The sequence below is a fragment of the Parambassis ranga genome, chromosome 22 (assembly GCF_900634625.1).
Source record: "Parambassis ranga chromosome 22, fParRan2.1, whole genome shotgun sequence".
NCBI lineage: Eukaryota > Metazoa > Chordata > Actinopteri > Ambassidae > Parambassis > Parambassis ranga.
In genome coordinates, this window is record NC_041042.1 from 16,821,822 (window position 1) to 16,845,056 (window position 23,235).

General features: G+C 40.7%; 2 protein-coding genes and 1 long non-coding RNA gene across 4 annotated transcripts; 2 read left to right on the top strand and 1 right to left on the bottom strand.

The window, feature by feature from the left end:
* The first annotated feature begins 712 nt into the window (after nucleotides 1-712).
* LOC114427648 (interferon-inducible GTPase 5-like) lies at nucleotides 713-3,953 on the top strand. 2 transcript variants are annotated; one of them, XM_028395822.1, is made up of 4 exons: nucleotides 713-847; nucleotides 968-1,108; nucleotides 1,690-2,251; nucleotides 2,790-3,953. In XM_028395822.1, the coding sequence occupies exons 3-4, from the start codon at nucleotides 1,705-1,707 to the stop codon at nucleotides 3,416-3,418; spliced, it is 1,176 nt and encodes a 391-aa protein (XP_028251623.1). In that variant the 5' UTR covers nucleotides 713-847; nucleotides 968-1,108; nucleotides 1,690-1,704; the 3' UTR covers nucleotides 3,419-3,953. The 2 variants fall into 2 exon arrangements, with proteins under 2 accessions (XP_028251623.1, XP_028251622.1); XM_028395821.1 differs by having other exon boundaries at nucleotides 804-1,108.
* An 8,284-nt stretch (nucleotides 3,954-12,237) lies between these two features.
* Nucleotides 12,238-13,999, top strand: LOC114428071 (tripartite motif-containing protein 16-like). Its single transcript, XM_028396398.1, has one exon. It carries the CDS (start codon nucleotides 12,278-12,280, stop codon nucleotides 13,946-13,948), a length of 1,671 nt encoding a protein of 556 aa, XP_028252199.1. The 5' UTR covers nucleotides 12,238-12,277; the 3' UTR covers nucleotides 13,949-13,999.
* Nucleotides 14,000-18,816: 4,817 nt separating this feature from the next.
* Nucleotides 18,817-20,056, bottom strand: LOC114428090 (uncharacterized). The gene is made up of 3 exons (XR_003669513.1): nucleotides 19,915-20,056; nucleotides 19,546-19,638; nucleotides 18,817-19,029 (listed from the first exon to the last, which is right to left on the bottom strand). It is a non-coding gene; the product is annotated as an uncharacterized LOC114428090 (long non-coding RNA).
* Nucleotides 20,057-23,235: the final 3,179 nt, after the last annotated feature.

Consider the following 23,235-nt stretch of genomic DNA (forward strand, 5'->3'; position numbering starts at 1 on the left):
TCTCTGGTTTGCTCTGGCCTCCTCCTACATACCAAAGACTTGTTAGTTTAATTTAAATTGCCCGTAAGTGTGAATTAAGTTTGTTCATGTTTGCCCTATTATGGACTGGTGACCTGTAGATAGGTTGATAGGCTGGGATAGGTTCCAGCCCCCCATGACCCTGCACTGCAGGAGGAAGCGGATTCAGGGAAGAGGATGGATGGATGGATGCTGACTATGGTAGAACAATTTGAGGACAGTGTGCAACATTTACACTAAATGGTAGGATTACCGCTGCTCCTCCACATCAGGAGTCAGCTGAGGTAGCTCGGGCATCTGTTTCGGATGCCTCCTGGATGCCTCTTTGGGGAGGTGTTCCAGGCATCTGTGTGTGTCCGGTGAGAGGGAAGTCTGGGTGTCCCTGCTTAGACTGCTGCCCCTGCGACCCGGCCCCGGATAAGCGGTTAAAGATGGATGGATGGATTAATACAGGAAGGCAGGCATCCCTGAGGGAAATTTAGGCTCTCAGGAAAATCACAGCTTATCAATTAATTGTTAATCGAACGATAAGGTCATTTAATGAAGGATTATTTGCACTCACTACTCACTTAAATATTATTAGTCTGTGTTTTGTACACTGGCTGTATATCTAAACAACAATGAAGTCTGGCTCTGTCTAAGTGTTAAGTCTTTTTAAAGGATCACACCTGGAGAGTGACTGAAGTTCAATGATGATCTATTCCACAAGAGAATGCAGCAGCACAATAAAGTGTAGTGGATGCATCATTTTCCAACATCCTCATCATTTATGAATGGATGTTATTATTTTAAGGGGTCTTCTAAGATCACTTTCTGTCCTTGTGTGCAGGTTAGTGTGCATTCACATTTTAACCGCCTGTTAGCAACATTTTCTAGTTTCTGTCATTAGTTTGTCAATCAATAGATAACAGCTCATTTCCTGTTTGTCTCCACCTTTTGTTGACTGAAGAACAAACTGAACCACAGATATTGCCAGAGAAGACACCACCCCTGTGTCATTTGCAAACACATTATCAGTCACAAAAGTGAAACTACTGTTTCAAACCAGACGAACCCACTGCTGTGGAAGGACTCATAAGTTTGGATCCAGGTGAGTATTATCATGGAATTTACTGATTTTACACATACGGCCTCAATATTTGATGAATTTGTTCTGAAGATCATCCCTCATACTCACGTTTGATACATTAAGCTGCAAGATAACAAGACTAAGTGCACAAGGGTGTGAATTTGAATGAATTCTGAATATTTGAGTTTGTATCTGTGTCTTTGGTTCACTGTGTTTCGCATGCACACAGAGGTGAAGCAGCTGACGTCTGTCTGACCATATAAAGCAAAAATTAGCCATGACCCAACACTGTGAACTGAAGTAACCTGTTTTCATTTGACCCTGTACTTTATTTTGAAATGGACTAATAATTATTCATTCCACTATTTATTTATTTATTAATTTTTTTATTTCAGGGGCAGTGTATATTAATTAACATGTCTGCAAATATGCCAGAGTTAGCCAAAGGGCTATTTTTCATCTGTAGTCCCTAGACTGATGTTAAAAGTCACTCTAAAAAAAAAATAAACTAAGAGTTAAATTGTCATATGTGCAGAACATATGGATGACTGTCTGCTATGTCATGAAAGGAAATGATTATGTTTACCTCTGTTTTACTGCAGATATTAGTTCTCATCATGGAGGCTGAAACTGATGCTGAAATTAGACAAATACTGCAGAACAGTGATCAAAGCCTGGCTGCGGCACAGATCAATGAAGTTTTGGAAAGGCAGAACAACGTCCCACTCAACATCGCCGTCACTGGAGAGACTGGCGCTGGTAAATCCACCTTTATTAATGCCTTCAGAGATCTAAATGATGAAGATGAGGGAGCTGCACTCACTGGTTGTAAGGAAACCACCAAAGAGGTTACAGCATACCCCCATCCAAACTATCCTAATGTGACCTTCTGGGATCTCCCTGGTATCGGCACCACCAACTTTCCAGCTAAAAAATACAAAAAGAAAGTTGGACTGGAGAAGTTTGACTTCTTCATCATCATCTCAGCACACCGCTTCACAGAAAATGATGTCAAACTCGCAAAGGAGATCAAGAAGATGAAGAAAACGTTCTACTTTGTCCGCTCAAAGATCGACAGTGATTTAGATAATGAGAAAAGGAGTAGAAAGAGCAACTTTAACAAAGAGAAGACTCTGACAGACATCAAGGAGGACTGCATTAAAGGTGAGCTTTCTGTACTTAATGTTATCCTATTACAACATTACAATGCAGTTCAATGCATAGGCTAATGTTACAGTGGGGGTGCAGAGGGTCCTCAGCTCTTTCTGTGGACCCCATTAATTTATAATTTAATTTAATATTATCAACTCAAGCTGGTTACAGAAAATCATACTAAGATGACTTATTGCTGCTGTCTGCATCGTCACACCCTGACACAGCTCCCTGTCTGATAGAAGTCACTCTATGGACTGAACACACAAATTGTAATGAACTGTCATGTAACTATGTGATCTTACAAATCTAACAAACTGCTGAACAGCCAAATTTACTATCAGCTCAACTGTTACTTTCTATGAAACATCAAATCTCTTTTTTGATTACATGTTTACAACTGTGTGTTATGGTAAATGTTAAAGCCAAAACATATACATATACATATACAGTAGCAGTCATGATGTTCTGCTCGTTAGAGTCTGAAAGTCATTTTTAATAACAACAATGATCAAGTCTGAGTTGTATTTTGTCCTTTTTTCTAACGCAGGTCTTCAAGATGCAGGTTTTGAGTCTCCACAGGTCTTCCTGGTGTCCAGCTTTGAGCTCCATGAGTATGACTTCTCTCTGCTACAGGAGACATTAGAGAGAGAACTTCCTGAACACAAGAGGGACGCTCTGCTGATGACCACACCCATCACCAGCCTGGAGATCATTGCTAAAAAGAAAAAGGCTTTTAAGTCCAAAATTAAATACTGGGCTGCTGCATCTGCAGCTGGAGCAGCTGTTCCTGTTCCTGGTCTTTCTATTGCTGTTGATGTAAGCATACTGATTGCTGCTATCACACAGTATGTACATGGGTTTGGCCTTGATATTCCAACAATGAAGAGGGTTGCTGCCAGAACAGGTGTGTCATATGATGATCTGCTTGCTGTCATTGTTTCACCACTGGCTGCAGCAGAAGTCACCCCTACACTTCTCCTCAGAGTGATGGCCTCACTAGCAGGCACAGCTGCATTAATGGCAGCAGAGGAAGGATCCAGGTTCATTCCAATACTTGGAATCCCAATAGCAATGGGCCTCTCTTATGTCACAACCTCCAGAGTTCTGAGTCACATCCTTAACATACTTACTGAGGATTCAGAGAGAGTCTTTAGAAAGGCTTTTGGTTCTAAGTGAATACCTGCTGTGCATTTTAACCAATATGTGTTCATAGTTGATCAGTGTGTCAGAGGGCCTCAGCAGGTCTCTGTTTCTCTTTCAGTGCAGAAACAACAGAGAAACATTAAAACTTCCCTTCTTCATTTGAACATACAAAAAAATTGTTTTCCCATTATTCATGTTCAAAATGTTCAAAATCTGTTGAATATTGTTGTTCTGCCTTTTCTATGTCTTTGTAACAGCTTTGCTTTACTACTAGTAATATAGTTTTGGCTGTCCAAGCCTGTAAAACAAGTTATTATGTTTGCTTCCCTCTAGTGGTCACAGTGAGGAATGACAACAGATATAATTATTATTTTCACAATGATGTTGATGACTATTATAATATTTATGACTTGTTTTTCACATGGTAACATATTGATTGTTGCTCTTCTACATGCACAAACATGGACTTTACTTTTATTGTGAAGAAGAAAAAAAACAATGTATTGTAAGGGACAAAGGTTTATTGTAACCCTACAAAAGACACAGGCTGAGAAAAATACAAAACAAAAATAAAATTAGTACAAATGAAAAAAGGTTTCTCATCCTTATACAAGTCTCAGGACTATCCATCATACACGGACTATTCATATTTTTTTTAAAAAACAAAATATAGCAAAATAAATAAGGCAAATATAGTTGATTAGGAAGAGTGAGTGAGGAAGTCTCAGCTTTAACTCAGTGAAGTGCACAGGAGCCACCAGATGGCGCTAGTTAGCCTAATTGCATTCAAAGCTAGAATTATGTTAGTACCTGTGCATTTAAATCCTCCCATCATATAAAGACAAAAATAAAATAAACCAAAATAAACCAGTGAACACATTCCACTAAAAGTGAAGCAAATGTTTAGTTACACTGAACTAAATCTATATTTAATGTGCTTAATAGAAACAGAAGCTCTGACGGCTCTGCACACCTGTTCATGAGTGTAACTCACACACCTGCAACAGACCCACTGATAATGACACTGTTCATTTGACACGTCACAGTCTGGGTGCATAGAGCCTGACAGTCACCTCCTTCCTCCTTCGTCCTTGTTTACTGCTCCAAATTAACTCCACACTTTCACTGAAACTTAAACTGGACAACGTCTGTCTCCCTCAGTGATGTTACTATGTACCATCATGAACTAAGCTAGCTCGTTTGTTACTAGCTTCTGTCACAGTAGACGGAAGTTGTCTGAGTGAGCAATAACAAAGCCCGCCCACTTCTAGGAGAGGATTGGTCCATTTGGACAGTAGTTTAAACTTGCTTCTAAGACTTGGTGAGAAATATCAAGTTGTTCCTCTGTTACAGCACAACATTTAAGATTTGTCAGTTTAGTTTTTCTGATGTTTATTTACCTTTATTTACCTTATCCACTGGACGCTCTGGATATTTGGACATTTACTACATTACAGTAGATGATAGCTATACAAAAGTGAATAAAAAGTTGATAAGTAATATTTTTACTCTGCTTTCCCACAGTTTACTCTCTTTTTTATTTACAGTTTTTTATTTACAATTTATGGTTACTAATTTAAAGTTTGTCAACCCTGTAGGATTTTCTATATTTCTGCACAAATATATGACACCAACGTTCAAAAGAACAGCTTGAGTTCTACCACAGAGGTACACTGAAAAAGTGGAGGAGTGAGTGATCCTTAAATGCTACCAGCAGTCTGATAGGAGGATGGAAAACAGGCTAGTCCACCCAGATCCAGCATTCTTCCCAGCAACCACAGCAGCCTCATTAGTGCACCTAAAACGATGAAGACAATGGAGCGTCTCATCCTCGACCTCCTCAAGCCCCAAGTGCATCAGGCTCAGGACCCCCTACAGTTTGCCTACCGGGCAGGTGTGGGTGTGGAGGACGCCATTCTCTACCTCCTACACCGTGTTCAAGCACATCTGGACAAAGGGAGGGGCACAGTTAGGATTCTTTTCTTGGACTTCAACACCATCCAGCCCTTGCTACTACTGGGCAAACTGAGGGAGATGCTAGTGGACCACTACTTGGTGTCCTGGATTGCTGCCTCATGGAGAGACCCCAGGACATCAGGCTAAAAGACACTGTAATCAGCAGCACCGGAGCTCCCCAGGGGACGGTGCTGGCCCCCCTCCTCTTCACCCTTTACACCTCAGACTTCTGCTACAACTCAGAACTGTGTCACATTCAGAAGTTTGCAGATGACACAGCCGTTGTGGGGTGTGTCAGGGATGATGGAGAGGATGAGTACAGAAGTGTAGTCAGCAACTTTGTCACCTGGAGTCAGATGAACCATCTCTAGCTTAACACCTCAAAGACTAAGGAGCTGGTCGTTGACTTCAGGAAATCCAGCCCACAGCCACGTCCAGTGACCATCAGGGACGACGAGGTGGAGATTGTAGACAACTACAAGTACCTCGGGTTGTGGCTGGACAACAAGCTGGACTGGACATGCTGTACAGATCACCTGTACAAGAAGGGCCAGAGCCGTCTGTACTTCCTGCGAAGACTGGGAGCCTTCAACATCTGCAGGAAACTCCTGTGGATGTTCTACCAGTCTGTGGTGGCCAGTACACTTTTTATGCTGTTGTCTGCTGGGGGGTAACATAAACAAAAGGTGTGCTAACAGGCTGGACTTATCAGGCGGGCCGGCTCTGTGGTTGGCATGAAGCTGGACTCCCTGGTGACAGTGGCAGAGAGGAGAACACTAAGAAAACTTCTGGCTATTGTGGACGATGCCAGTGATCCTCTGCACACTGTCATCAGTGCTCAGAGGAGCCTGAACGGTCACAGGCTGCTCCTCCCCAAGAGCAGGACCAACAGACTCAGAGACTCCTTTGTCCCCCGATCCATCAAACTCTACAACTCTGCTTTTGGCAGGAGGGGGAGAAGGAGGGAGGAGCACAGCCCGCCTGATACAACACACGTGCAATAATTTATATGTGCAATAATACATCTGTACAATCTATGCTGCTGTGCAATGTTTGTGCATAATTCCTCTTATCTTTTATTTTTTACTGTACTATATTCTATTTTATTATATTTAACTCTTGCAGCAGCTGAGTCAGAGTTTAGAGACAAACTACAGGACACTCTGAGACAGAAAAAAGTTCACATGCAACACAAGTTCAAATGCAAACAGGGAGTCAACCTTATTTAAAATGTATTTCACCTGAATTATACAAATATTGCCTCTCCCTTATTGACTCTCACATTGTTTTGATATTACACAGCACACTCCAATATTGACAGAGCTCTGTCATAGTTTCAGCCAGGTCTTTTATTTTGTAGTTTCTGTTGCATTAGTTCCAGTTTTACCAGTTATTTTGTAGCCACTGTTCTCCCTCTTGTTTCTGGTGTTTTGACTTCCTTCCTCATGTGTGCTCCCTTCCCCCTCCTGTGATTACCTCCTCCGCCCTAATGTGCTTCACCTGTGTCCAATTGTCTTCCCGCCCTCCTGTGTATAAAGCCTGTGTGTTTCCTGCCCCTTGTTGCCAGTTCGTCTTGTGAGTAATCCGAGTGTCCCAGCCTTTCTTCAGCCAGTTGGTTTCAGTGAGTAATTTGGTGTTTCAGTGTTCAGCCCTGTGTTTTTGGATCCTTTGTGTTTCGACCCTGCTTGGATTCTTGACTACTGTTTTGCCTTTTGTCCCTTGTACCTTTGCCACGCTTACTGATCACCCGTGTACCGAACCCTGGCTTATATTAAAGGAACTGAGTTTGTTTTCACTCCGGCTAAGTCTGCATTTGTGTCCGCCATCTCACAGTCCCCTGACAACCTCTGTTTGTCTCCTTCAACTCATGTTGTATCACACTCACTTTCTACCTCAGTTATGTAATGTGTTTTCTGACCAAGTTCCGGCAGTCTCATAGTCGTTGTCTGTTGGTGTTGTCTGTTACCACGGTGCCTAAGTCTAAACATAACCTGGTCTGGAGCAGGTTTCCTTCAATAAACCCTGAGTTTGTCTCTGACTCCCCCACTTCTAAAGACACCGGTTCACTTGCTCATTCGTTCACGTCTTATCAGGCACATTTTGTGGAGACTGAGTGAATAATGATCAGCTGACATGTTCCCCCACTATATATTATATATTATATATATTATATATATATATATATATATATATATATATATATATATATATATATATATATATATATATATATATATATATATATATATATATATACATATATACATATATATATATATATATATATATAGTTCAGACTTGCTTTTATATAAAATGTAAGCGTTATTCCATAGAATACAGTTGTGAGGTGAATAATTGTGTTTATATAATAAAGACCAACACTGCAAAACCTGCTGATGGAAATTGGCTAGTTTCACTGGAAGTTTTCCGAAAAGGGACATCGTAGAAGGAAATTTAGACCTCCCATCTTATTGAAAACGTAATTTGGGAAGATATTCCATAAACTATATGGGTTTTTGTTAAATCTTTTCATCCAATTTATTTTTAATACTTGATTAAATGTGGTAAAGGTCAATACATCTAAACCTCCTTCAGCTAATGGATTCGAAAGAATTGTTTTCTTTATTTTATGAGATTTGTTTTTCCATATGAAATTAAATAGAATTCTATCTAGATCAGAGCAGAGGTATTTGGGGCCATCTAGTGTCAAAAAAAGGTATGAGGCTCTTGACATTCCTTCTGCTTTACTTAACAACACTACCATATATAGACAAGTCTCTGACAAGCCAGCTATTAAATTTCTTTTTGATGGCATCAACCACTGGTGTAAAGTTATTTGTTACCTCATTATACTTTTTGGAGATTTTCACCCCAAGATAAGTTACAGTGTCTTTCACAGGGATGCCACATATATTTCCTAATTGAGTGTGATATAAAGTTAGGATCTCACATTTATTAAAATTAAGTTTAAGTCCAGAAATATCAGAGAACGTAGATATTACAGATAAGGCCACTGGTACTTCCTCAGAACTCTTCAAGAAAATTGTTGTATCATCCGCTAATTGTGATATTTTGAGTTCCCGATCAAGGACCTGGATTCCCTTAAAGGAGCTTTGTCGGATTAAATAATTTAAAATTTGTCCCACCAGTAAAAAAATATAAGGTGAGGCTGGACAGCCTTGTCTCACACCTTTATTAATGTTAAATCTGTGTGATGTACGATAGAGAAGTTTTACAGCACTATTATTATCTTTATATAAAGTCTTAAAAGCTTTGACAAAAAAATTTCCAAAATTCAGAAAACATAATGTATCAAAGATAAATTTATGACTAACTGTGTCAAAGGCTTTTTGATAATCCAAAAAAAGAATTAGAGGCTCGCCAGGGATCAACTCTATATAATGAATAAGGTCTAAAACTAATCTGATATTATCAGCGATGTGTCGTCCAGGCATAAAACCATTTTGAGATTCATGAATAATATCATTTAACCCACTTTTCAATCTTTTTGCTAAGAGGGACGCTAAAATCTTATAATCATTATTAAGTAAAGTAATACCTCGCCAATTATCAATAATTAAGGGGTCTTTATTGGGCTTTGGAATCAGAGTAATAAGACCTTGTTTCATTGAGTGGGGTAACTCTTCCTTGTTAATGGATTCATTATAAACTGCAAGAAGAAATTCTGAGATTTCAGAAGAAAATTTGTAATAGAATTCAGAGGTTAGACCATCGTTGCCTGGTGATTTGTTGGGTTTCAGGCTTTTGATAGAACATTTTATTTCTTCAATAGATAGGGATTCATCACATTCTTCTTTTAGATGGTCACTTGCTTTCTTCACATCTATTAGAGAGTTGAGTACATCTGTGCTGTCTTTGCAGATATCACTTTTATAAAGATCCCTATAAAAATTTGACACGTATTGTGAAATTGTATTATAATCTTCAGTTATTGAGTTATTAATATTTAATTTAGACAGTGAATTTCTTTCATAGTTTCTCTTTTCAATACTAAAAAAATACTTGTTATTCTTTTCACCCTCTTCAATCCACTTTAAACGAGACCGGATAAAAGCACCTTGTGCTTTCTCCTTAAAAATATCATCTAATTCTTGTTGATAATCTTGTAATTGTGTCTGTAACCCCTCATCATCTTGATCTATAACAAGTGTGGTAATGTCTGAAATGTTCTTTATCAGTTGCTCTAAGTGGTGTTTTTTACTTTGATTAAGTCTTTTGCTAAAACCAATTACAAATTTTCTAATTTCGTATTTAAGTAATTCCCAATATTTTCCAAATTCGTTATTGGTTTTTGCAAGTGCCCAGTACTGGTTAATTAGTTTCTTAATAGCGATAATCAGTTCCTCATTGTTCAACAGAGAGTTGTTAAGTTTCCAGTGGTTAAACATTTTTCTATTTTTTTCACATGAGAAATTAAATTTTATGTTAATAGATTTGTGATCAGTTAATATTGCTGGACAGATATGCACCTCTGATACATGTTCTTTAATTTCCCTTGAAACCAACCAAAAGTCAATTCTAGATAGAGATGAAAATGTTTTGTTATTCCATGTATACTGTCGGTCATTGGGATGGTGAATTCTCCATATATCCAATAAGTTCAGACTGTTTGAAAAATCAATGAGATGATCATCTCCATTTCTGGATCTAGGTGGATATCTGTCCAACTGGTTTGACCAGACCATGTTAAAATCTCCTAAAGTGTATTTAATGCATAGAAAGGTAATAGCATCTTTTAACTCGTTCAGCAGATTTATATTTAGATTATCAGAATTATAACCATACACGTTACCCAGCAAAAGTGTATTAGAGTGAAATTCAACAACAACAATAATCCAGTGCCCTTTACTATCAGATGTTACGTCTAAAATTTTTCCTTTAAAATTATCTTTTAATATTGCAACTCCTGCAGATTTGTTGGTGCCATGTGCAAACCACAAGTCTTTGCCCCATTGGTTTTTCCAAAATGATACATCTTCTAAATTAGAATGACATTCTTGAAGAAAGATGAAATCTACTTTTGCTTCCCTAGAGAATAAAAAGAAAGCTTTTCTTTTAATGTTGTCACGCAGACCCCTTGTATTAACAGACAGAACATTTAAATCCAACTTGTTTTATGAAGAGAACCCTTAATAAGACGAAAACCAAATATAATGACTCCTGAATCGTCATATCAAAACCAAAACTAGATTAAGAACTTAAACTCAGCTTCACGTAGTGAGAACAAAAATGTAGTGAAAACAGATCACCTTTAAATGACCAATGGTAAACGTTCCTTTCTGTTAACGGCAGTCAAGATGTGCGTCGTATTTCTTTTCCCTCCACGTAGCCTTTGCGTCCCACGAAGTGTGCCTTCTTTCCATCCTTGCGAATTCAATGATGGGCCACAGCGCAGCTCTGGCATCCTTATCTTCCTTCGTGAGATCTTCTCCAAAGCGCAGCTTGTTGTCACGCAGAAAGGAGTTGTTTTTCGCATTTCTCCAGATCTCATCTCTCAGTGTACGATAGGCGAAAAGAATGATGATCCCTCTGGCCTTGTTACCGTCACGCCTTCCCAGCCGGTGGACAACGTCAATCCCATCAGCAGCTCTCGGTCCCAGTTCAGGGGCCACCGTTTGGCAGATGCTCGTCACCTTCTCTTTGACATTTTCTTGGTCGTGTTCAGGCAAACCATAAAGACGAAGACACCACCTGCGCTTGTAGCGTTCTGCATCCGCGACCCGCTCTTGTAACATCTCAAACTCGGTCTCAAACTTTTCACATTTTGTCTTCAGCACTTTGTTGTCTTCTTTTATATCATCGACCTCTTTGTGCAAATATCCAATGGATTTTTGTAACTCTTTAATGTCCTCTGAGTTTTGGTTGATGAGAGTTTTTACCTCTTCCGCCCTGTCGTTTACAGCTTTCAAAATGGATCGCAAAGACGGTTCTGGCGCACCGCTGCAGGATTTTTTCGGAGCCGGGCTGTTAATCGGTGTCTCAGGGAGAGGAGTAAACTCCGGGTCAATTTCCAGGTCCTCAAAAATGTTCACATCAGCGTAGTCATGTTCATTGATCATCGTCTTTGGCGGACATCTAGTTCTGGGACGCTTGGTGTCTTCTCTTTTGGCACCGCTCATCTTGGCTTTTTAACGGTTTAGCTAACCGATGGCTAACTAAAGTTGAAGTCCGGTTCCTAAGTTGTGGAGTGGTTTTTTTGTTGTTTTTTCCGGCCGTTTTGGTATTTAAGCTTAAGTTCTTTAATTAACTAAACCAAGTATTTCGTTTTGGTTTCATAAATACCGTGGTAAGTCAGCTTGGAGTCCTATTTTTCTGGAGACGTCTTAAAAAACGTGGTGACTCTGCGCCATCTTGGCCGGCCCCCCTTTTCTTCATTTCTCTGCGGTCAAAGAAGAGTAAGAGGACTCGGACAGTGAAGCTGTTGCTGCTACAAGTGCTCTGTAAGTTCACCACTTTGTTCACATGTTAGCTACAGTTGGACCAATCCATTATTCACGTTCTTACCCGAGTTTATCACAATGTATTTATGAGTTATTGATTATGAAAAAGCTGAACTCTGCAGCATGTTCTGACTGTTTGTATTGTCAGTAACAGAGGAGTCAGACTCCGCAGCAGCTGGAGGCGGTTACACTTCCTTTATTTTGTTCCTTTACTAACTGACAATGAAACCTGAAAAGAAATAGCGTGTAGTTCTGATCTTGCTGGGCTTCCGTAGTTCCCTCCCTCACAGGTAGCTTGTGCAGGGAGCTGATGGCAGCTAAATGTGGTACATTACTGTGAACTGAGGGTCAGAACTTCCCACACTGTTCCAGGTGCACCAGGTTAAATTCTACATCATGACTCACTGAAATAATCGATTTATTCTGCTGGTTTAAGTACAGTTCTTCATCTGTGTCCCTGCTATCAAGAGCTGACATGAACCACAACAGTGTTTGTCTGGAGCGGGAAGCTTTCTGCTGCTCCATCTGTCTGGATCTACTGAAGGATCCGGTGACGATTCCCTGTGGACACAGCTACTGCATGAACTGTATTCAAAGCCACTGGAACAGAGAGGACGAGAGAAGAATCCACAGCTGCCCTCAGTGCAGGAAGACTTTCACACCGAGGCCTGTCCTGGTGAAAAACACCATGTTAGCACATTTAGTGGAGCAGCTGAAGAAAACTGGACTCCAAGCTGCTCCTGCTGATCACTGCTATGCTGGACCTGAAGATGTGGCCTGTGATGTCTGCACTGGAAGAAAACTGAAAGCCTTCAAATCCTGCATGCAGTGTTTGGCTTCATACTGTAAGAAACACCTGCAGCTTCATTATGATGTGCCTCGACTGAAGAAACACAAGCTGGTGGAGCCCTCCAAGAACCTCCAGGACAACATCTGCTCTCATCATAATGAGGTGATGAAGATGTTCTGCCGCACTGATCAGCAGTCTGTCTGTTATCTCTGCTCTGTGGATGGACATAAAGGCCACGACATAGTCTCAGCTGCAGCAGAGAGGACTGAGAGGCAGAGAGAGCTCCAGGAGAGTCTCCAACAAATCCTGCAGAGAGTCCAGGACAGAGAGGGAGATGTGAAGCTGCTCCAACAGCAGGTGGAGGCCATCAGTCGCTCTGCTGATAAAACAGTGGAGGACAGTGAGAAAATCTTCACTGAGCTGATCCGTCTGATCCAGAAAATTAGCTCTGATGTGAAGCAGCAGGTCAGATCCCAGCAGGAAGCTGAAGTGAGTCGAGTCGCAGAGCGTCAGGAGGAGCTGGAGCAGGAGATCACTGAGCTGAAGAGGAAAGCTGCTGAGCTGGAGCAGCTCTCACACACAGAGGACCACATCCACTTTGTACACAACTACCGCTCACTGTCAGCACTCAGTGAGTCTACACACTCATCCAGCATCAACATCCGTCCTCTGAGGTACTTTGAGGATGTGACAGCAGCTGTGTCAGAGCTCAGAGACAAACTACAGGACACTCTGAGGGAGACGAAGACAAACGTCTCACTGACTGAGGTGGATGTTTTACTGTCAGAACCAGAGCCACAGACCAGAGCTGGATTCTTACAGTATTCATGTGAACTCACGCTGGATCCAAACACAGCATACATACAGCTGAAACTATCAGAGGGGAACAGAAAAGTAACATGTGTGACACGATCACAGCCTTATTCTGATCATCCAGACAGATTCACTGACAAGTTTCAGGTCCTGAGTAGAGAGAGTCTGACTGGACGTTGTTACTGGGAGGTGGAGTGTGGAAGAGAACGGTTAGTTTTTGTAGCAGTCACATACAAGAGTATCAACAGTGAAGGGAGCTATAAAGAATGTCTATTTGGACAAAATGACAAGTCTTGGGCTTTATATTGTTACCCAAGCGGGTACGGATTTTGTCACAACAACATCAACAAAGAGGTCCCAGTTTCTCGTTCCTCCAGAGTAGGAGTGTACCTTGATCACAGAGCAGGTATTCTGTCCTTCTACAGCGTCTCTGAAACCATGACTCTCCTCCACAGAGTCCAGACCACATTCACTGAGCCCCTCTATGCTGGAATTATGATTTATCATACTGGATCCTCATGTGAGTTGTTGAGAGTGAAGTAGAACAGATCAATCATAGAGGTCATGAGTGAATAAAGGATTGTTTCATCATTATTCCATGTGTCAGTCTCACAGTCATTGTTTTAGGGGCACTTCTGCCCCCTAGTGGTTGTACTGTGTATGACAACTTGCTGCACTGAAGCCTCTGTTTACTGTGCAGCTGTGGATGTAAATACATGTTGTGTGTTTGACCATCAACAGACCAGATACTGACTGAATGAGACCTTGTACCTGCACTTGAAAGAACATCAATAGTATCAATATATAATGTAACATTAAGAGATTTTTTTACTTTTTTATTTTGTGTACAGTGTTTTCAGTGAGGTCATCACTGGGCGTTGCTAACAACACAATCGCTATTTTGCTTCACGTCATTGAAGAGCTTGAAGCAGGTCAGCTGGACTTGTTAAGGATCCTTGAAGCTTTTCTCTGCTCCTCCAAGCAGCTTCATCAGTTCTAAGTGTTTTGGTGGGGAAACGTAATTTATGTGGTGGAGGACCTCAGTGGGTGGCTCTGGGTCTAATGAAAATGACCTGGATGGCTGAGAATACTGTGTGATTTTATTAAAAGTTATTTTTGTTCGTTTCTTGTGTTTGGGGACCTTTTTCATTTTCCATACGGACTAATGTTCTTTAGTTTGTTTATGGATGGACCGTCATTACCTGCGCACTAACATAAGGAAGAGACGGATGACGCTGTGAAGTCTTGCTGTTTTGGAGGAGATACATTTGGCAGATGACCCTCGTTGAAAGGCTCTCTCATAGACTTCAATGTTAAATGGCTTTTGAATTTTTTTTAATATTTTGAAAACTAAACATATTTGAACAAATCTGAATACAAGTTTAATAGCCCTCGAAGAGCTGAACAGAGTGATGTTTGAACGGTTTCTGTAGCTCAAAGCATGTGGAACTAGTTACATGTCAAAGTTGAAGGTGGTTTTGAAGGCTCCTCCATAGACTCCCATGTTAAAAACGACGCATAAATTGCTTAATATTTGAAAAACTATAATTTTTTTAAAAAAACTTGTTGACCCAGAATGTCCCCTGTGAGATGAACATTTTGTGTCAATTATTAGTTTGATTGCTGCAGCAAGCTATCACTGTCTGTTATTATTACTGTTGCGTGCACCAGGCAGCTCTTACTGGTAAGAATGATTAAGGCTACATACTACATTTCATCCTGCCGTGCAGGAACATCATTGATTTATGATTAAGGCTTCTCTGGACTGTATAAACAGGATGTACGGTGTCTGCCTCTTACACTGGGCCCAGGTGCTTTCGCATCAATTTTGATGATATTGTCTGGTTGTTGACAAACAATGTTGTGTATTTACCCCTCAAAAGCATTCTGCAGTCCCCTCTGCCTGGCTCTTTCAGGTACTCCACTATTTGCTTTTGAGCTCGAGATTCACCTGAAGCAGAGCTACAAAAGAGGACACATGTTAAGGTGAAACACAGTATTTTGTATTCACATTTAAAAACAAACAGCGGTCTGTAAAGTTTTTTTTGTTATTGGCGAAACGTTTATGGCAAATGGTTTCCGATGATGTCATTGACGGCTGTCGCCAACTGCTCATATGTGGCTGTTTTCACAAATGTGCTCTCAGTGCACAGCTGGTAGCCCTCTGTTGTAAAGGAAAAGGAAAGTGTGGTATCTTCATTGTTTGTCTTTTAAAAATAGAATTTTTAGCTTTAGTGAACCTCGGCTGATCCCTCTGGAGTAAGCAGAGGTGGATGTTTGCAGTTTTTCTTTCAAGGCCTGGGGACAATCCTACCGTTTCCAAAGGTTTGTTGTGACAATCTGTAAAATGTTGGAGTCGTCCTTATTACACTCTGATTTCTCCAGCAGATTTTGAGCAGTCTGCACCGCCTGCCTGTCCACCTTTCAGCATGTCTTTGAACTCAGCACTGACATACTGAGAACCTCAGATGACAACATCAGGAATAACATGCCTGAAAAACATGTCTTTTATAATGGCAACCATGACACTGATTCTAGTGGTGTCTCTCGGTTTGGGGACTTCAGGGAACTTTCAGCAGGTCTTGCTACATTGCAAACATACTCATGTATGTTCAGTGAGTTTGAATAGCCTGATAACCCTCCCTCTGCTCTGCTGCCAGGCAAAGGTAATAATCTCTTCACACACTTTGCAGGTTGAACATGAACTAACAAGAAATAACATTTCACATATGCCATTAGAACCACGGATATATTAAAAATATCAAACATTTCCCACCTTTAAATTGCCTTCTGGAAAATGCTACTCCTCCTACAAATTTCAAGATAGAGAAACCATTCAAAGCTTAAAAAACTTCAAATATCTTGGTCTTCAAAACTTGTATACAGAATTTGGAAATTCAGCTCCGTCTTCAAAGGTGATTAAAGATGAAGTGGTTTTTGAGGTCTCTTCTGGGTTTAACATTAGTGTGTATTGGGTGGAATGTTGGGAGCCAGAGTGGGCCGAATCTTCAGCAGAGTGGAGAGAGGCTGAGGAGATGCCTAAAAAAATCTCTAACCTGTGCTCAGGCCTGAACCTTCCATCTAACTGGGATCATTTTTATATCGGTTCGAAGGAACACTCGTTAGCTTTCTGACGGTGTGACTCTTAAAACTGAACACCAGACCGTTTTGCCCTGACAGCCAGCTGTTCGAGGAGAGTGCCGGTCATTCTTCCATTAAGACATAATGTAAAACCAAAAACCAGGAACCTTTTTGTGACAGTCCTATACTTCCTCATCTGTGTGTCCCTCCTTTGAACACTTCTGGTAGGTGCTAAACTCTAACCAATGCCACAAAATCTAATCTTTAAAAATCTAATATTTTTAGAAACTAGGAACCTAGTAGAATGTCCTGTTGACTTGTGCCCTTATTGGTCAATGCATAAGGCACCTTGACCTTGACCCTACATTTTTACTACATCAGAATCAGAATGTCAGGGTTCGTCTCAGGAGGAGGACACAGATGCAGCACACAGAGTGGTTAGCTTGCTAGGAGTCTTTATTCAAAGCCACACGGACAACAGAGCAAAGACCAGAACACAAAATCACACTTGAAGTGGTAACTCAGGCTAAAAGTCAAAAACTTAGCATGGTACATAACGTGGCAAGATAACAAAAGTAAAACAAGAAATCTAAATCAGACTAGAACCTAATCTGAGCTTAGTGCAAAATGAAACCAAAAAACAGGCAAAAGGCCCAACGAGATCATAACATGGCACGGCAAACATGAGATGAACAAGGCATTGCATTACACCTGGAGTCATGGCAGGGACAATCCCTCAGAAGAGCCGAGGACAGGAACAAACCCTCAACAGAGACAAGACGAACTAGCACCCGGTGCAAGGAAGACACAGACTAAATACATGGGACCAGGGAAGACAACGAGACACAGGTGGCACACATTAGGGCAGGTAATCACACAAGGAGGAAAACCACAGGAAGTAAATCACAAGACAAAGCACAAGGACAGGACTATCAAAATAAAACAGGAAACACGAGACAAACACCCCAAGGACAAAGACTCAAGAGCTAAACAAAAACCCAGAGAAACTAAACACAAGCCTACAACTACCAGGATAACAACAATAAGTGAGCACAAGATAAAACAGTAACTCAAAACAAGGAAAACAAAACACAGGGTCATGACAGAATCAGAATCGTGTTTAGTAAAAACAAAGTAAACAATGTAATCTAAAAATAAGGTAATACAATGACATATCAGACAGATCATTGTTAGGTTCAAACCCCAAACATTTGTATTACACAACCTGTACAAAAGAGACACAGAGAGTTAGATATCTTTTTACTTGCAAGGAGAGTGACCAGAGACTGCTCAGTTACAATCTCCCACGCCACTCTGAAACAGCTCTGGGTTCTCCAAGCCTTTTATTAGTTAGGAACGCCCTAATACATAGTTTACTAAGGGAAAAAGGGTTCATGTATCACAAAGTTTGTCTCAGCACTCCTTATCTTAGTTTCGTTTTACAATGTCCTTGAACATCTTTAACAAGCTCTGTGTGAGTGTGTGTGTGTGTCATCTCATAAATGATAATACACACAATAAGATAGTTAATTCATTATGCACACATAAAGAGTAAGATGTAAACTCATATAAACTCATAAAGAATAAAGTAAAAGTAGGATAACTTATGTACATTGATTCCAACATTTCCCTCCTGTTTATTCACTTTTACTGCTTTATGTTACATCCTTTAATGACCACTTCTGGTTAAGATTTTCGGTCACAAATTCATACATGCAGTATAAAATGGTACACTCAGAGGGATGGATCATCTCAGTCAGGTAGGAAGACAGCCATGTCTTCGTCATCGTCATCCTCATTCTCCTCCTCCGGTGGATTTTCTACAACAAAAGGTAACAGAGCATACACTTCCCGCATCTCTGCTCTAACAGGTGCTATGGCGGTGGTTATCATTCTAGTGCACAATGCTCTAATGCAGGGAATGCAACAACATCCACATAAGGTGAGAATAGCGGCAAATACAGCGATAGACATGATGATGGACATCACCAATTGTTTATACTTGCCAAACATGTCTCCAAAACCGTTCCACAGCGATGTGTCCACTCCAGAATGGTCTTTCATCTTGCTGTTAAGGGATTTTAAGCCTTCCAGAGCCCTGGTAAGGCTGCCATCAGCTGCTGTGTTATTCGGAATGAACGTGCAGCACTGGTCCCCAAAGATGGAACAGACTCCACCTTTCTCTGCCAACAACATATCAACAGCAATACGATTTTGGAAAGCCATTAAAGAGGTAGCGGAAAGCTGCTCGTGAATAGCGGAGAAACCTTCTTCAGTTTTGTTTCCTAATTTCTGCACATTAAAGTGGATGTAGTTGATTCGGTCTACATTCTTATTAATAGTGCACCACCAACATAAAACAGATTCAAAACCTGCAGAAACTTGGTTTACCAGTTTATACTCATCTGGGACGCCCCTGGGTACTCCGATGCTGTCTATGTATGTCGGGTCATCACCCTGCCAAGACCTAGTGGATCTCCTTTTAGCTGTATGGATCCAATGATGAGGCATCACACTTTTAACATTCTCAACTAAATCTGTAGCTGAGAGAGGAACGAGGGATACAGGCAGAATCAATGTTACAGAAGCACACAGTCCTGTGGTTTTAGCTGGTAATACATCAAACAATCTGTCATCTCCACACCACCACCAGATGTCGCTGCGGGATTTTGGCTTGAAGTGCTCACCCACAGTTTCCACAGCATAACATTGTGTGTCATTCAGTCTTCCCAGTCTTTTACCTGTACCTGTACGGTTAACACATGTGAAATTTCCTGCAGCTACTTTGTTAGAAAACTTAGGCTTTTTTCTTTCAGGTGGAGTTAGAGGGTGAATTTTATCCCAAAAGGAACATTTTGCTGACGGAGTAGTATAGCTCATTACATTTACTAGGCATGTCAAATTCAAAGCTGAAGGTACAACCTGTAGGAGTGGTCTAGCACTCAAACACACAACACAATCTGCCTGTGTTGCTTGGGCAGCTTGTTCTGCCATTAAAAGCCAATTATTCTCAAATCCTGAAATGCCAGTAGTAATTTTGAACCATTCATCCGTCTCACCATCTTCCTCCTTAATGATGATTGTCTTTGTCCTTGGTTGGCCTCCTGCCACAACGAGTTTACCCTCCGTGTTGTTGAAAGTCGTGTCCTGTCCTGCACTCAGAAGGGAACATAATCGTAAAATCCAGCATGGATCACGACCTGACATCCAGGCACACAAGTATACTCGTCTACAGTTTTCTCTGTCTAAGAGTACATGTCCAGATTTGACCTTTAATGTTACACTGTCTTTAGTGACCATCAGAGTAGGAATGATTCTCTTAAATTCTTGGGCACACTCAGCCCATCCGTAGGAATTTGGAGCCCACTTCAGATCAGTGGATCTAAAAACTGTACCCCACGACCCGCTTTCACCCATAGGTGACTTACCGTAGGGAGTGCAATCAAGGTAAAACGTATGTCCGAAATAGTCTTTTGGCTGTGAACGATGAACTGCAGTCTGAAAGGCGGAACTAGGAATAACAATGGTCTGGCTCACAGCTACAGAGTTGTAACACAAAACTACTTCTGGGTTGAAGTCAGGTTGGCGATATTTTTCTGAGCATGGGTGTACAGGAACAAAGTCGATCGCTCTCTTTTCCTTAGCTGATAGTGTCTCATATCTTTCCCATAGCAAGATTATAGTTATAGCAACAAGTCCAATTGCTCCTGCTACGGCTACCATCCTCTTATGTGCTGGGGTCAACATCATTTTTCAACATTCACCGAGTTTGAGACGACAGCAACCTATGGTTACGGCCCCCTTTGTAGTCGGCCTTTGCTCTGGAGGTGCCTGTTTTGAGAAGTCACTAATCTACGCCAAATACCACAGCACTAACACTACAATACAGAGGATGATAGCAACTGCCTGCGCTATAATCACAAAAGTTATTTTACTCATGTTTAATTATTTTCTTACAATGAGACAAATGAACCCAAGTACTCCTTTCTGCAACCTTCACTGCTGTGCCAGTTGTTAAAAGTACCTGATACGGGCCTTCCCACTTAGGTGAATGCCAATGTTTCTTCTTTATACTTTTTATCAGGACCCAGTCTCCTGGCTCTACTAGCTGGTCATCCTGTGGGAACACAGAGGATGTATCATCGTTATCGGTCTGATTAAACACCTGTTTCCGTTGCTCCAGCATTTTTCTCATGTAGTCAGCTAAAGTACTTTCATCATCAGTTTCCCACACATTTTGAAAGAAAGGCAATCTGTAAGGTCTGCCAAACAGAATTTCATAAGGTGTTAGTCCATTTGTACTTGTAATGTTTATGTACAACTTTACTAAATCTAAGCATTTAGTCCATGGTCTGTTTGTCTCTTCCATACATTTTTTAAGTCTATTTTTTATTGTGCCATTCATTCTCTCTACCAACCCTGCGCTCTGTGGATGATAAGCACAATGGTGTTTTAGATCTATACAAAACATTTTGCCTATGTTAGAGATTAGTTGATTTACAAAATGAGAACCATTATCACTGTAGATTTTTTCTGGAATCCCATAGCGAGGAATAATGTCTTTACACAAAGCTTTCGCTACCGTTAGTGCGTCTGGGTTTTTGGTAGGAAATAGTTCAATCCATTTTGAAAAAGAATCAATTATGACTAAACAGTATTTTTTACCTTCACTTTTGTTTAGTTCTATGAAATCCATGTGTATGTGCTGGAACGGATAATTAGGTTTTGGAAACTGTCCTCTTCTTGGTCTCAAATTGCCTTGAGCATTATGTTTTGCACATATCAAACATGCTCTGCAAAAATTTTTTGAATAGGAATTGAATCCATATGTTGTGTACTTTCTGGCTACCAAGCTCAACATCCCCCCTGTGGAGACATGTGTTTGCCCATGGCTCCATATAGCGGCCCATTTATATAGATTTTTTGGTAGGATTGGTTTATTTTCTGGTCATGTGTATATTCCCTCTTTTAGTTGTGCCCCCTTTCGTTTCCACTGTTCCAGCTCTTGGTTGGGTGATTGTTGTTGCATATCACGTAGTATGTCATGGTTTAAGTTAGTGTCTGACATACTGAAAACATGGATTTCACCCTGCGCGGCTTCTTTTGCTGTTTTGTCTGCAAATGCATTTCCTCTAGAAACAGGGTCAGTCCCGTTTGTGTGTGCTGCACATTTGCATATGGCTAATTGTTTCGGCAAATTTATAGCCTGTAGCAGTTCTGAGAGAAGTTTTGCATGCGTTACTGGTTTTCCCGTAGATGTTATCATGCCTCTATTTTTCCAATGTTGCGCAAATGTATGAGTTGTTGCATATGCGTATTGGCTGTCAGTGTAAATTGTTGCTATTTTGTCTTTCATTAATTTACAAGCTTCAGTGAGAGCTACTAATTCTGCTGCTTGTGCAGAAAAATGTTGAGGGAGTGCCTCTGCTCTCAAAACCTTATCTTGTGTTACGACAGCATAGCCTGTCTTTGTTTTTCCTTTATCATCCTTTTTAGAAGAACCGTCAACAAACAGTGTGTGTCCCTGCTGTAAAGGAATATCCTTTAAGTCTGCTCTGCTCTTAGCTGTCTGCTCTGATAGAGATTCACAGTCATGAGGCTCCCCCTCCCCTTCCGTGGGCACGAGTGTAGCCGGGTTAAGCACTGTGCACCGTTCTATTTTTAGATGTGGTTGTGAGAGTAAAATGGACATGCAGGATAAATGTCTGGCCGGGGAGAGAAAAGTCATTTTGGTTTGCAATAATAAGGCAGACACAGCATGAGGGACTTTTAAAAGTAACGGATGAAAAAGTACAATGTCTGCACTTGAAATTACAGCTAATGACGCAGCGATCACTGCTCTCACGCAATGAGGCAATGCACATGCTACAGCATCCAACTTTGTCGAGTAGTAGGCAATTGGCCTGAGTTTATTTCCATGCATTTGTGTCAAAACTGAGGTCATGAAATATCCTTTACAATCTACCATTTGCACAAACTCCTTTTGGTAGTCTGGTAAGGCCAATGTGCAGCTGCTTACCATGGCCTGTTTTAAATTGCACAGAGCATTTTCAGCTTCAATTGTCCACTTAAGGCTGTCAGACATTTTCAATTCTTCCTTATACATCAAAGACTGCAATGGTGCAGTTAATTCTGCATAATTCGGCACCCAACTTCGGCAATAATTAGTCAAACCTAAAAATGACATCATCTGCTTTTTTGTTAGTGGCTTGGGTGCTTGTAGAATTGCAGCTTTTCTCTCCTCCAGTATTGTTCTCCCCCCTGTACATAACTGGTGTCCTAAATATTTTACTTTTTCCTGACAGAACTGTAGTTTGCTTTTGTTTACTTTATGGCCCTCTTGTGCCAAATGTTTTAACAATGCAATCGTGTCCGTTTTACAGCCTGCCTCTGTTTCTGACGCCACGAGAATGTCATCTACATAAGTAAGCAATTGACTCTTACTTGGAGGTTCAAAAGTGGAAAGACTAGAAGCAATTACTTGTGAATAAATAGTTGGACTTTCACAATAACCTTGAGGCAACCTGGTGTATGTGTATCTTTTCCCTTTGAAAGTAAATGCAAACCAGAATTGGCTATCTTTATGCACTGGTACCGAAAAGAATGCATTGCTTATGTCTATCACAGTAAAATATTTAGCTTTTGGATTCAGTGAATTTAATAGTGTATGTGGGTCTGCTACGCATGGAGACCTCTGAATTACTGCATTATTCACTGCTATCAAATCCTGAACCATCCTCCACCCTGTA

Excerpts from the sequence above, each read along its gene's own strand:
- LOC114427648 (XM_028395822.1), top strand. The coding sequence starts at position 1,705 with ATGGAGGCTGAAACTGATGCTGAAATTAGACAAATACTGCAGAACAGT. Across the intron at positions 2,252-2,789 it reads CAAGGAGGACTGCATTAAAG|GTCTTCAAGATGCAGGTTTT; the intron begins GTGAGCTTTCTG and ends TTTCTAACGCAG.
- LOC114428071 (XM_028396398.1), top strand. The coding sequence starts at position 12,278 with ATGAACCACAACAGTGTTTGTCTGGAGCGGGAAGCTTTCTGCTGCTCC.